This window comes from Gavia stellata, chromosome 16, assembly GCF_030936135.1.
Source record: "Gavia stellata isolate bGavSte3 chromosome 16, bGavSte3.hap2, whole genome shotgun sequence".
Lineage (NCBI taxonomy): Eukaryota > Metazoa > Chordata > Aves > Gaviiformes > Gaviidae > Gavia > Gavia stellata.
This window is the reverse complement of record NC_082609.1, coordinates 18,654,921-18,668,348: the sequence shown is the minus strand read 5'-3', so window position 1 is coordinate 18,668,348 and position 13,428 is coordinate 18,654,921. Positions and strand designations below refer to the sequence as shown.

The following is a 13,428-nucleotide window of genomic DNA, read 5'->3' as shown; positions in this document are numbered from 1 at the left end:
CTCAGAGACATCTTCCATGTTAACCTAAAGCTCCCTGACTTAGAGACTGTTCCGTTGGTAAGTCTAGAAAAACCTGGCATTAAAAAACAATGAAATGAACAGTCTGTAATCTGAATGTAGCTATTTACAACACCTGTATACATACAGCTGTCAGTGTCTCTACTGCTTTATAACCCCTGTAGTGTCAGAATAAAAAGGTAATTTGTAAGCAAAACAAGCTGTTGGGATTTGGAAGTCTATACTCAACGCACTGTGCATAAGAACACGTTTTTATCTATCCCCTTCTGTAATTCTAATAATTTAAATAATATTGTATCTTAAAGAAATTACTACCTCAAGATTACACACACAACATATAGACACTGAAAACAAACCTCAAATTCATTAGTCACTGATGCGGTTCATGAGCATTAAGAAGAAAACTGACATAATTTTGTCTAGAAAAACAATAAAATAAATGCAAATGCAACAACTTTATCTAGTTCATCTGCTCCTTATTTAGATTCAAAGTCACATCTCTCAAGTTTATTAACAAGAAGTTTTTAAATTCAGATGATAGGAATTAAAATCAACTGTGTGTCATCAGATGCCTCATTAACTTGATAATACCTGTTGCACCACATTAGAATTGATGCTCAATTATGAATTTGGCTTTGAAATCTACACTGAATTTCTTTATGTCTTGTATAAACGTAACCTGTTCTGCCACCAATCCTCTCCTTAAAAGCTAACTTTTAAACTCTTGGAATTATGTTAACGAGTCCGCATTTGTTAGTTGAGCGTATCTTTCAGTGTATCACAGACACTGAAATATTTCTAAGACCAGCTTCCTATACCAAAGTTGGCATTATAAAGATACTAATCATAATTTTCTTATACTTCTGTCTGGAAATCTGTGTGATGTCACTCAGACAAACCTTTCAACATATGAGAGACTAAAAAAGTACCCTGTAGACCAGCTGAACTTCAAGAAGGCTAGGAGTGGCTGCCACAGGATACAGGTTCTCACAAAAACATTAATTGTTTTGACATGTAATGGGGTTTACTATATCTAAGAAGATTCTTCCAAAAATATCCAATTCTTCTTTTAAACTATATAGGATTTCTCCGTTAATAGGCAAGTCCAACACGGATTTAAAACATCCTGTGTATATTAGCAGAGCATTCCCTCTTTAGAGGTGAGGGCTTTAATTACATTATTTAATTGCTCTCTATATTAAAAAAAATATACTGCCTGTCACCTGAGCACATGTGCCTTTAAACTTACTGCAAATGTGAGGTAAACCATGCTAGTTAGACTAAAAACACACTGTGAAAGCAATTTAAGCTAACACAGTTTATCTCATTTTTTTACAGCAGTACCTCAATCGCATACCTCAACCTTGAGAATGATCCCTTTAGCCAAAAAGTAATTGCTACCATTATCTAGTGACCCACTGTGATGGCATCTGCTTTTAAATTCTTCACTTAAATGCCTGTGTCCAAATTTCAACACCTAATTCATTGGGTTTTCAGAAAAAACTGAATAAACCAGCACTCCCAAATAAGTCAAAGAATAGAAATCAGGCAACTTTTAAAAAATAAGCTCCTCTCAAAAGTAAAGAGTTGCTTGAGCTCAAGAGAATGGTACCTCATGGTGCCACTTCCACTGCTACAGATGGACTTGATCAGCACAAAATGGAAAGTGCAAATTCCAGCTTTGATCTCAGTTTAACCTACCTGGTCCTGAGAGACCCAGTTTAAAGCATGCTGTTCTTCACCACCTCCTGTCACGGCTCTTGAGAGGCTGCAGCCTGAATTACCCCAAAATGTTACAGAGAGGATAAGGGAACTAGTGAAGGAGAAAAACACCTTGGCCAGATTTGCCTGCACTGCCATATCACAAGATAGAGTATTCGTCTTTCTTCTTGGTTGCTCCTAGTTTAATGAATAATTCTTTTTGCAAATACTGAGATGGTAGGCCCAGCAAAACTGAGATACAATTACATTAAGAAAAACATCAACCAAGAAGACAAGCTCAGAATTTAGATAGGTCATCCTTCACAGCAAGATCTAAAGAGAGAAAGAGAGACGGCACAGAAAGACACAGAAAGAGCAAGAGAGACATGGAGGGAGGAAGATTGGAATTTTTGTCTTTGAATGTTTTTTGGTCACTTGAGCTTAACTGGGTGTCAGGTATTTAAGTACAGAAGTCATCAACTCAGAAAATATTAAGGACTCAAACTAGGACAACTATGACGTTAACAATTTAAGTTCAATTATAAAGAGCCTCACCTCCTTCAAAAGAGAGCACGCAAGCATCAGTATGTCCTTTAGAGAGGTATCACGGAATGAGGTGGCTATTTTACGATGTTTTGCTGAAGGTCTTGAATAATCAACCTAAGAAAAGTTAGGACATAATAAACAATGCTCCCTTCTTTGCTGAAACTAGATGATAGGTACATCTGGCAGATTAATTATTGGACACCAGAAATGAAAATTACGGTCCAGCACTAAATACAGATCTTGACAGCTTCCTGAAGTGCCTCCTTTCTTCCCTTCAAGGTTGTCTCTCTTTCTGGATGGAAAGGTCTGAGGCGCTTCCTCAGGTTAAGATGTAGGCAAAAGTACATCATTAGCAGAAATACAATTGAAAAAAATTGATCATTCACTTTGCTCTACTAGTCCTAGTGACTGTGATGAGAGGTAGAACATATGGTATGTATCTAGTACAGGTAGAGTCCCTGCTCTAAGAATTTCTGGTCTCTCTATATTTTGGTGGGGGGAGGAAGGTGTGTTAATCCCTTCACATCTAAGAAATGTTTCTCCAACCGTTTTTACAAAGGGCAGAAACATTCAACACGCTGCTTTATCAGCAATACATACATCCCTTGCAGAAGGAAAAAAAACAAACCAAACATGCTTACTAGATTCATTTCCTGAGTCAGTTCTGAGAGAATCATTACTCCTATTATATAATGGTCCACAGTGCCCTACAGAAAAAAACAGATAGGATTGCTCAAACATCACAGCTTGCATTTAATATTTTTGCAACATTTCTAGAATCAAGTTGTTTAGAAGGCTTTCATGCCAATGTCTACCAACATTAATAGAACTAGACCTTCAAACTCCCTAATTAGCTCTGAAGAAACCCCCTCATCATAAGTTTTCAGAATTGCGTGATAACAAAAACCTGTCTCAAAATAGGGTCTAGGTAACCGCAATCTAGAAATTCACTATTACACATTTTTCAAAGGTCTGTTCAGTATTTTAGAACTGGTAAGGCAAGCTGCATGAAATTCAAACCATTAAAACAATTAAGCCGTGCATGGATGAAAAATATCACAGGGCACTCAGGGGGAAAAAAAAAAGTTTTGACATGCTGCTTATCAAAAATACCTAATTCTCTTCCCTACACAGTAATATACAATGCAGTGTATTGAATGATATATTCCAACTCTGAGAATCTGTGTCTAAGAAGTGAGGCAGTAGGTATCAAATATTTGCATCTGAGGGTACAACCTGATCATCAGTATTTAAGTTCCTTGGAACACTTCAAAATTCAGACACAGTGCAGAATTTTGCATTTAATTAATAAAATTGACCTGTCTTCACTGAGCTATGACAAAGCATTTACAGAAAAATTCAATCTGCTTTTTTAAAACCAATTAAAATCAACTGCAATTAGGCCTTGCCATTGCGTCGGTGGAAGATCTCTACTTCTACTTCCACAGCTGCAGTTTGCAACCTCAGCTCCCTGGGTGTCCAAAAAGCAATGCCATCCTTGTCAAAATTTTCCTGGTATTTGTCACAACCACACTCACTAAGTTCAACTAATGAAGAATCTGGCTGCTTACCAAGGGGCTTAACCTTTTGCTGTCATCTATTTTCTGTTATCACTTACACCAAAGAAAGTCAAAAGTAAAAATGTCAGAGAACTCGCAGGCAAAATGTGTATTGTTGCCCTATCTGCATTCAGTAAGATTAAACATGTTATACTGTAATTTGAAAACAACTTCCTTTTATGTTTCAACCTCTTAAAATAGTCTATATGAATGTTGCTTAGATCACACAAACCTACAAAAATGGAAAATGCAATCTCCCCTTTTTCACAGGTGTGAAAAGCTGTGTGGTGAATTACGAAGGCATTGGGAAGAGAACTGCAGACCTAGCTGCTAATCCCTTTTTCTGTATTAAATCACACTCACATTCACACTGGATGAACTTCAATCTGGAACCCTAATGCATAAGTATCTGAAACTACCGTATGCTAATTATTAACATATATTAGTATTGTTTAGGGATTATTTTTTCAATTTTTATATAAAATTTAATTCACAAGTAGATCTATGGCTTAATTTTCTTTTCTACAGGAATTCTTAATTTAACTAAAGAAATCTCTTACGAAGCTAAATTTTGTATTTAAATCTCTATTTTTAATGAACTACGCACTGAAGAGTCACACTGCAATCATTTTAATAATAAATGCAAAATCCAATTACAGTACATTCATAAAAATAACTGCAAAATGGTGGAGAAGTATACTTGAGTCTGTTTTTAATAAACAGGATATTGCAGCTTGTCTTTTATTAGACATTCCCAATGTAACTCAAAAAGTACATTAACTTGAACAGTATTATGAACAAAGCGAGACCGAAAAACAAATGAGAAACTCAGTGGCAAGAAACATAACAAACTGTAACTTCCTATTTTCTTGCTGAGTTGCCAGGATCACCAACACACACACACGTAATGGATCATTTTGGAAGTAAATCTCCAAATAGTTTAAGTTTTCTGATTATTTCTTCTCTAAATAAGTACTAGGCTTTTTGTTCACAGACACTCAGAAAGATGAATCTGAAATAAATTTTCAAGCAGATTCGCTATCTCCCAGAAAACTTTTTAAGAACCTTTTTATACACGTTAAATGTATAAAATAACCAAGCCTGGCTAATAAGCCATGACACCAATCACTTTCTCCAAGTTTCTTATTATTTCACAGAAGGCGCCGTATATCCCGTATCTTTAGCTACTGCATCTGACAGTACTTACTCTACATTTGACATGTAAATTTGCACAGTGAACAGTCCATAGTGAATAACTGCGCTCTGACATTACGAGAAATTACTTCCAATTTTCAAATACTCTCTACCAAGATCACCTCTCTATCCTCTAAGTCATCTTCTTTGTAACAGTGACCAATGCAGTGGGGAAACAGGAAATCATATGTAAGGAAATGCAAATCCAATTACTGGAGACGGAAGGTGAGTGATCTTTCCTCCCAGACTTCCCCATATCCTTACCCAGAATACGTTAATTTTTGTGATATGTTAGATTTAAATACATATGCTAAAATAGGTAAAGTTATAAAACCACTCTAAATGTATTATCTATCTCCTTATATTGTACACCATAACCCTAGGAGAGACACAAAGTCTCGTCTTTTTCTCTTGCACTCCTCTTTACATGCATGGAGACAGAACATACATATATACGGGTACCTAAGTACCCATGCACACAAATATGAATCATCAATTTCTCATAAAGCAAAAAAAGGAATGGGGCAAACAAGAACCACAACCACATAACAAATATATATAGTGTCTTGCAATTTTGCGTACCATATCTTTACACAAGCTTTCCTCAGTAACTTCAGAAACAGGGGTATCTAGTGAATTCTGCTAAAAATCAAAGTGCAGGTGAAGTCCCACTGCTTACACAGAAAAGTAACAATATAAGACCGTAACAGTGAACACTCCAACAAATAGTTTATAAAGGTGTCTTTTTGATCAATCCTCCATGACAGGCACTTGAAAAAATACACTGGAACTACTTCTAGAACTGAACAGTTCGGCACAATTTTAGCAGTCATTATTACAAGAATCACAGTCAGATTAGTGCTTTAAAACATCTGACAGTCTTACTCTTCAGATGGTGCAGTACCAGTGTTTCTAACCAGGAAACTGGAGCTAACACTATTAGAAATGTATCTCCACATCAGTTGAAAAAAACATTAAGGCATTAAATAGAATGGCTTGACACCAGGGGCTGATGTTTTACAGCCACACTATGAAAAAGTGCTTTGGAAAAAGAAAACCAACAAAAAAACATGACAGCACTATGAATACTGTGAGGCATCAAAACCCACATACTCACACAAGTATCAAACCTGCCCTGGTTCTTCATTGCAGGGCAATCTTCTGATTTAAGCAATGCTCTTCACACTTTTTCCACCCCAGTGTGTAACAACTAAGTGACGTAACATACCAATCACTAAAAATTAAGAGGTCCAAACAGAAAAAAATGGCAGAAGTGAACGACTGTTTCCTACCTGCAAAAATTTTTTTACATCACCAATAATGTCTCTGAAGATGAGCTGATCTTTTAGTACCTCAAACCATCCCAATTTTGTAATTTTAGCAATGACTTGAACGAGAGCTTGGATGACAAAAGGAGCCAGTTTGGGTTGAGATGCTACATAGTTCAGAATGTAATTTCCTGTAAAGAAGCATTTCAAAATCAGGAACATAAGTCTTCCGTAAAGAAAATGAATTAAAGGCTTTTAATAGAAACTTAAGGTGTGGATTTAAAAAAAAAAAAACAAACACCCGTATTATTATGGTTAGTACAATAACTGTAAGTTACGTTAAATTATTAAATACAGCTAAACATTTACTTACACAAAGCACGTGCCATACATGATCAGTATTCTAGGACACATATGACAACAGCATGTGAATTCAGAGAACACTGGCAGGTAAAACAGAGTAATGTTTCACTACAGTCCCATATATTGGGCACTGATTATTTCACTGTGTAACAGCAGCTCTCCCAGCCAACTCAAGATACACAAAAGTTTTTTCAGACAAGAGTCCCTACTGAATGTTCTCAATTCATTCTAGAGCATCCCTTTGGGTAATGCACTTTGCAGATGCAGAAATTCCTCTCTGACTAGGAGGAAATTAACCTGTTCCAAAAGCTGTTGAAATGTATAAAATTAAAGTTGATTAAAGTTATTTTTTACCTAAAAGAAGACTGAAATCTTTTATCAGAAGCAGCAGATTCTCAGCCATGCACTTCAGGGTACTACTATGGACAGAACTGATACAACAGCGCAGATTTTCTAAAAATCCAAATTGAATCACATGCTCCTTGTGCAAAGCCTTTCCCTATTAAAGACCTAATACATACTTGCTTACTCTTTTTGGATATAGCAATGACTTTAACATAGATGCTAAAAAGTAAGGAAGATTTTGTAGGATCTTAATCCTGCAAGTAAGAACCTGTCCTGGCAAGTGTTAACCTGCCCTTTTACAAATGTTAATTGCTGATCATGAGCATGTAAGTGACTGGCGGGTGTACTAGGAATATTTGCAACTTTCATCCTTTACAAACATGAACTAAATCTCTTTAGTGTCTTGTGGAATAAATGCAAAGTCTATCTTGAAAAATGAGTATTTTTTAAAAATATTAAGTAATCTGAGCTGACATACTTACTTAATTTTGAAACTAGGACATGTTATTTGTGAGCTAATTGCAGAGAAATGGTGAAAGAGCTCACCATCACCTTTACGTTCACTCTCTCACAGTGACTACCTTATGAAAAACAGGTCTGGTAAATGGAGAGAAAAAACACACTATCCACTGAATGTTTACTGTGCTAACATGAAGTTTTAGATCCAACTCATATAATGAAATTTTAACCACAAATGCTACTTACGAATGTCAATCCTTTGTTCGATAGGTAATGGAGATGCCCTGCTTACAAGCTTAGACAGGCATGTTGCTGCTAGAAGCTGAGCATAGGATGTCTACAAAAACACATCAAAAGACAATATTCAAAAAATAAGCTAATTAAAGGCAGGGACAGTAAGTCAAAACCTGATAAATAATCAATAAACCACATTGGTTATCAGGTTTTGGTTACGTTTCTTCAGTGTACCAAAAATTTATAAAATACGTATTTTAGTAGTATCTTTGTTTCATTATAATAAACATAAATTACAAAACACTAATAAAATAGTGGAGACATAAAAATATCATCCCTTTTGATGGAAACTAGACATCTAAAAGTAATTTCATTATTCAGTGGAGTTCTTTAGTTTTAAAACCTGTTTTTAAATCACTTGATAATTTAGAAGCATGAGATGATTACCATGGGTCCAGCCCAGGATTAAAGATATTTTTAAATGTGTTTCCCCTTTTTTCTTTCTCTCTCTTTTTAAATGATTTGAAAAACACAGCAAGAATTATACTGGACTCAGCTTGGACTATCGAATCAGAATCAACCCTGCTATCACTTTAGCTAGAGTTAACCATGAAATTAAACACCAGAAATGAAACCGAGTAATGATAAGAGAATATTTTAAACAACAGACAACAGCTATGCAGTTTAAGGATTTTTTTTTTTTTCATTTTAGCTTATAGCTGGAAATATGAACATGGTGATGTTCAAACGCCAGGTTATACCACACCGTCCTGACACTGCTCTACAGAGGACACAACCCCTGATTACAACCCATCCGAAAGTACTGCAACTGAAAGCTAAGATGCTTTCCCTTTTTGTCCATGACATCTCTAATGCAAGGTATTGTCACTTCTACAAAGACCACCTCCAAATGAAAAAATTTCTAGAATCATTTATGAAACAGAATACCTATAAAAAAATCATAGAATAATAGAAGACAAGGTTGGAAGGAACCTCAATGATTATCTGGTCCAACCTTTCTTGGCAAAAAAAGGGAAAAGCATTTTGCCTTTCTTGTACTGACGTGGTAATGGCCCATGACTAGGAAACCTACGTGAGGTTCCATCAGCATGATTACATTTATGGATAACACATCTTTCAGACACTTACCGTTCCTTGTTCTAACAGGAGTTGGCACTGGCTAAGACATTCTGGGCTATCAATAAGCTCCAAGAGTACCTTCTCAGCTTGCAATCGCTGTGCTAGATCAGTTCCTTCATATAGGTGGTTACAGAGTACTTCTAGTTCTGCCAGGCTCTGTTAGGAAAGAACACAATTGAAACTTCCATGAAGACTTTTCAACCACGTAAGATTTCTTAAAGTGTTTATAAACCTACATGGTATACCAGTAACATGAACTGTTACCTATGCAAAGCTTTCCAGTTGATTCACATTTCAATTACCAAAATATAGGAGGCTTTCTGTGACAAGAAGCCAAAAAAACCTCTGAAAATTAAGTTGCCATTTCTTATTCTCTCAGCTGTCAAAGTCTTTTTTAATATGGTTCAAACCATCTGTTTTTCTGAGTCTTCAGAAGGGATGTCCATAGCTTTTCCAAAGAGAGATGAAAAGATGGAGAACAGTGAACGGCTTGAGCCATGCTACTTGGAAAACGTGTGGCAAATTTCATTTTAAAAGCTGTAATTACTCATCAAATTACTACACCTGGAAAAAATTAGCATTGTCTATACCTGTTGATGCAAATATCAGTGAAAGATGGGACAATTCAGAAGCTATAGTAGCAACAGAAGAGCTAAAATTCCTCTCCACTTAGAAGCTGAAAAAGTTCTCCTTGGTAAAGAAGGTGTATGTGGGCAATATCTCTCTCCTATGTGAGGGATATGATTTATATCTACTAGTCACTGTCTCACAGGAGAGATGAACCCTTTGAGCACGTTTCAGAACCATTACACAAACAGAAGTTCTAGCATCCCTCCCAAAGCCCACGTAACTCTCATCAAAAACCGGCCACGTCACCAGAAGGTACCCGGTAAGTATTTCATGACTTGAGTGTGGCCTAGAAAGAAGAATAAAGAGAAAACCGCAGTATTTGACCAGTCTCATTTAAAAGTCTGAGTCAAAATCCTGTTCACCAGCCCTTCCAAAAAGATGTTTTGTACTTGAAATAAAAGATTTGGTTCAGCACAATCTAGCATCACTTACACCGTAGCTCAAATGCCTTTTAAAAATCCAAGACAGTAACAGTGTCTTTGGCAACCAAAGTACATGCGGTTTTGTCAATCAAAGCATGTCATCTCTTAGAGATGTGCTTCTTCTCTTAAAAAATAAATCATGGTCTTCTTCCCATTTTCATTGTTGTTGTTGTGGAGATGGAGTTCCTGGATCTGACCAGCTTTTTTTGAATTTCAGTAATAATGACATTTTAGGAGTCCCTGATTTTCAGTCAAAAAGTAGCCATTACTTGTTCCTTTGGAGAAATTTTAAGAAATGGCACATTTGCTTCTGGAGCGAACAAATCGAATACCTTAAAGACTGAGCTCAACAGAGACATCCTTTGGTTTTGTTCCCTCCCCTCCATGTTCAGAGAGAATGGAGAAAAAATAAGGAACAGGTAACAATCCCAATAACGCAATTTTAAATGAAGCCAGATCCATGCCAATTAAAGTGAAAATTAAGACTCACAAAACGCAAGCGTACACATTAGAGAAAATATAATACAACACAAAACCCACATAATTGGGGTAAAACATGGGAATAAGGACATCTAGCAAAGATAGTCTTCAGACATAAATTAAAACGCATCTTTCTGTAATGGAATAAATCCAATACAATCTGAGAAGCACGAAGCAAATTATCATGTCATAACCAGCAAATGTTAAAGACCCTCCTATATTTGATCTGAAATTTGACTTTCAAGTTTGGACAAATTTGGCAACAAGTTTGAGAACGTCCAGAATAAACCTGGGATATCAGCCCAGTCGCCAAGGTCTAAATCTTCTGTATACTAACCGGCATTAAAATAGCAAACCATTTATAAGCTGGCTAAGCAATAATTTATGCATAAAGAATTGATAGTGGATTTCAAGAACATATGCACTTTAATGTACTGTGTTAATAAGTTTACATCAAAATTTAGAAATTTAGGCTAAGGATCAGAATTAACTTCTCGTTGACAAGTTAAAACTGTGAAGCATTTTATCTGAAGGATAATGAGGGAAACCCACCATGGATTTTTAAAGCAAGCCTGAACAAAAAGTAGATAATGATCATGAAAGAAAAGTTGATTTATTGGATATTGAGACTGATGACCTTCTGCACTTTGAAATGCTTTATCGGGACATGTTTGGTCTCAGGAGAATGTTACGACAACGTTTCTTATTGGTAGGCTCAAGGTATGGCCAGAGATCACTCAGAATTCTCAGACTGCCAAGGAACTTCTTAGATGTTCTCCGGGTTATATATTATGTGTAGTAACCGAGGAAACATGCTGCTTCTCCTTGATTCATACAGTGAAACCGAAAAATACAACCTGAAATCAGCAAATACAACCATCTTGTGCATGATGGCAACTCAGCTAAGCAACAGAGATCTTATTCAGCTTTATTAAGAAAAAAATATTTGGAGAAACCAATGAGAAGTCAAAAACTAGCTCTCTACATGAGATATGTATTTTCCTCAAGAAAACAGAAGACTGTCACAATCCCTTTTTATTGTCACACAAAACACGTGAAACCGATGCCTTCAGATACCTCCTGTACTCAAGTTCTTATCAATAGCTGTAAGGTGATTCCTAAGAAAACAACACTAGCGTCAATGAAGAGGATCCAGCAGTCAGATGCTGGCTGCTTTAAGTGAGTCAGGAGTAGAAACAGAGCTGTATGAGAAGTGGCATTTTTCAATCACAAGGACGTGTAACTTTTTCCAAGAGAGAGATACACATCCTAATGAAAAAGGTTAGATACTGTGTTGTTGGTTTTTTTTTTTTTCCTGCTTGTCGCACTTTCATAATATTCAAGAATAAGCTAAATAAAGCTCTCTGGATGCTTCTGGTCCCACCTCTCCAGCTCTCAGAAGTCCCTGGCAGCTCTCCTACTAGCCTGTGAAAGAGCCGAGGGCCAGAAATGCTGGGGGCCCGGCTCCGCAGCAACCCACCAGGCAGGCAGCCAAGGAGCCAAGCAAACTGGCAGGAAACCAGGTAGGTTCTCCGATTAAAGTTTTGCTGACACTGACAAATTCCCACAGACATTTTGATTTTAATCAGCGTTTTCTGACTGAAAGCATTCTATTAAGAAAGTTCCACCAGCTCTACACAAGAGCGATGGGATGGGCATAACTGCTGAAACGCCACAGAAAAAGAAGAAAAAAAGCCATGTGGGTATGAGGTGCTAACAAAAGATATTTTAGCGGTGCTTTTATGGAGCACGCCTGGTACCCAAGTATTTAAATAAATGCCTAAAATGGCCTCTCTCACACTGTCAAAGCCTGCTGCCACCAAGGCAGCGAACCCGCCGGGGACCGGGGATGAAAGCTCAACGCCTCAGCAAGGGTCCCCCGGGGCCCTTTTCCCGCCCCCCGCCCCTCCGTCGTTCGAGACGCAGCCTCAGGGGTGGATGTTCACCTCGGACAAGTCCTGGAGAGGGGCTGCCTCTGGTTTTCAGGGAAGAAATGGAGTAGGGAGCCCGCCAACGCCTTCAGGAGGAAGCGGCACCGGCAGGGCAGGCGCGGGTAGCTCACCCAGGCGCGGAGTAGCCGCGAAGTCAGCGTCCCAGGCGAGCACAGGCGCGGGGAAGGATGAAAACCCACCCGCCGCAGGCCAGCCGCCCGCCACCACCACCCAGCCCCTCAGGTACCAGCGCCACAGCGGCGCCGAACGCCGCGGCCACCGTGACACCACCGCTCCGACCTCCACAGCGGGGCCAGCACCACCCGCGCACCAGCCCCGCGGTCCGACACCAGCCCCGCGCCTCCCCCGTGCGCGCCCCCCTGCCCAGCCCGCCGCTCCCGCCTGGCAACAGCCCACCCGAGACCGCGACCTCGGTCCCGCACTCCGACGGAGCTCCCGCTCGCCTCGACGCCGCCCGCAGCCTCCCGGGCAGCTCCCGAGCACCGTTCGCCCCTCTGCCAGAACGAACCTCCGCACGGTCCCCTGCCCCGCTCGGCCACCGCGGCCGCAGCCGCCCCGCACCACCCCGAAGGCTCCCCCGCGCACCCCGGGACCTCCATCCCTCCCCGTGCTCTCCCGAGCTCCCGGCGCGCCGCCCCCCACGACAGCCCCACCGCGGCCCCGGCCCCGCGTAGCCCGTCGCGCCCCAGCGGCCCCCGCCGCCCCGCCTGCCATGCCGCGCCGGGTGCACCGACCTGGGCGCGCAGCGCCATCTTCCCGAGCGGCGCCGGGAGCGGGCCGCGGGGAGGGGCCGCGGGCCCGGCCGGGGCGCGGGGGCAGTGCCGAGCCGGGCGGAGCGGGACCGCGCCGGGGGCGGCCGTTGGGGCGGGGCGGGGCCGCAGCGAGGGCGGTCGTTGGGGCGCGCGGGCGGCGGTGGGAGGGGCGGGGCGGGGCGGGCCGGGCACCAGCCCCGCCTGGGCCAGGGCCGGGGGCCGCCTCGCGCGGGAGGCGCCATTTTGTGCGTGCAGCCCCCAGGCGGGAGGTGGTCCTGTGGGAAGGGGCCGCTCGCGGGCATTCCTGCCGCTCCTGGTGCCGGCAGCCAAGCAGAGGAGTCTCTCCTGACTGAAAAGGCCGTGAT

The 13,428-nt window shown here is 40.4% G+C and overlaps 1 protein-coding gene across 1 annotated transcript in view; it reads right to left on the bottom strand.

Moving 5' to 3' along the window:
• Positions 1-13,063, bottom strand: part of RANBP17 (RAN binding protein 17) — a 163,572-nt gene extending 150,509 nt beyond the window's left edge. The window contains exons 1-6 of the mRNA XM_059825591.1: positions 13,046-13,063; positions 8,837-8,983; positions 7,700-7,790; positions 6,311-6,477; positions 2,907-2,972; positions 2,275-2,379 (exon numbers count right to left, since the gene is read on the bottom strand). Of these exons, the coding sequence (XP_059681574.1) occupies positions 2,275-2,379; positions 2,907-2,972; positions 6,311-6,477; positions 7,700-7,790; positions 8,837-8,983; positions 13,046-13,063 (594 nt within the window). The remainder of the gene's footprint in view (positions 1-2,274; positions 2,380-2,906; positions 2,973-6,310; positions 6,478-7,699; positions 7,791-8,836; positions 8,984-13,045) is intronic.
• Between the last annotated feature and the right edge of the window lie 365 nt (positions 13,064-13,428).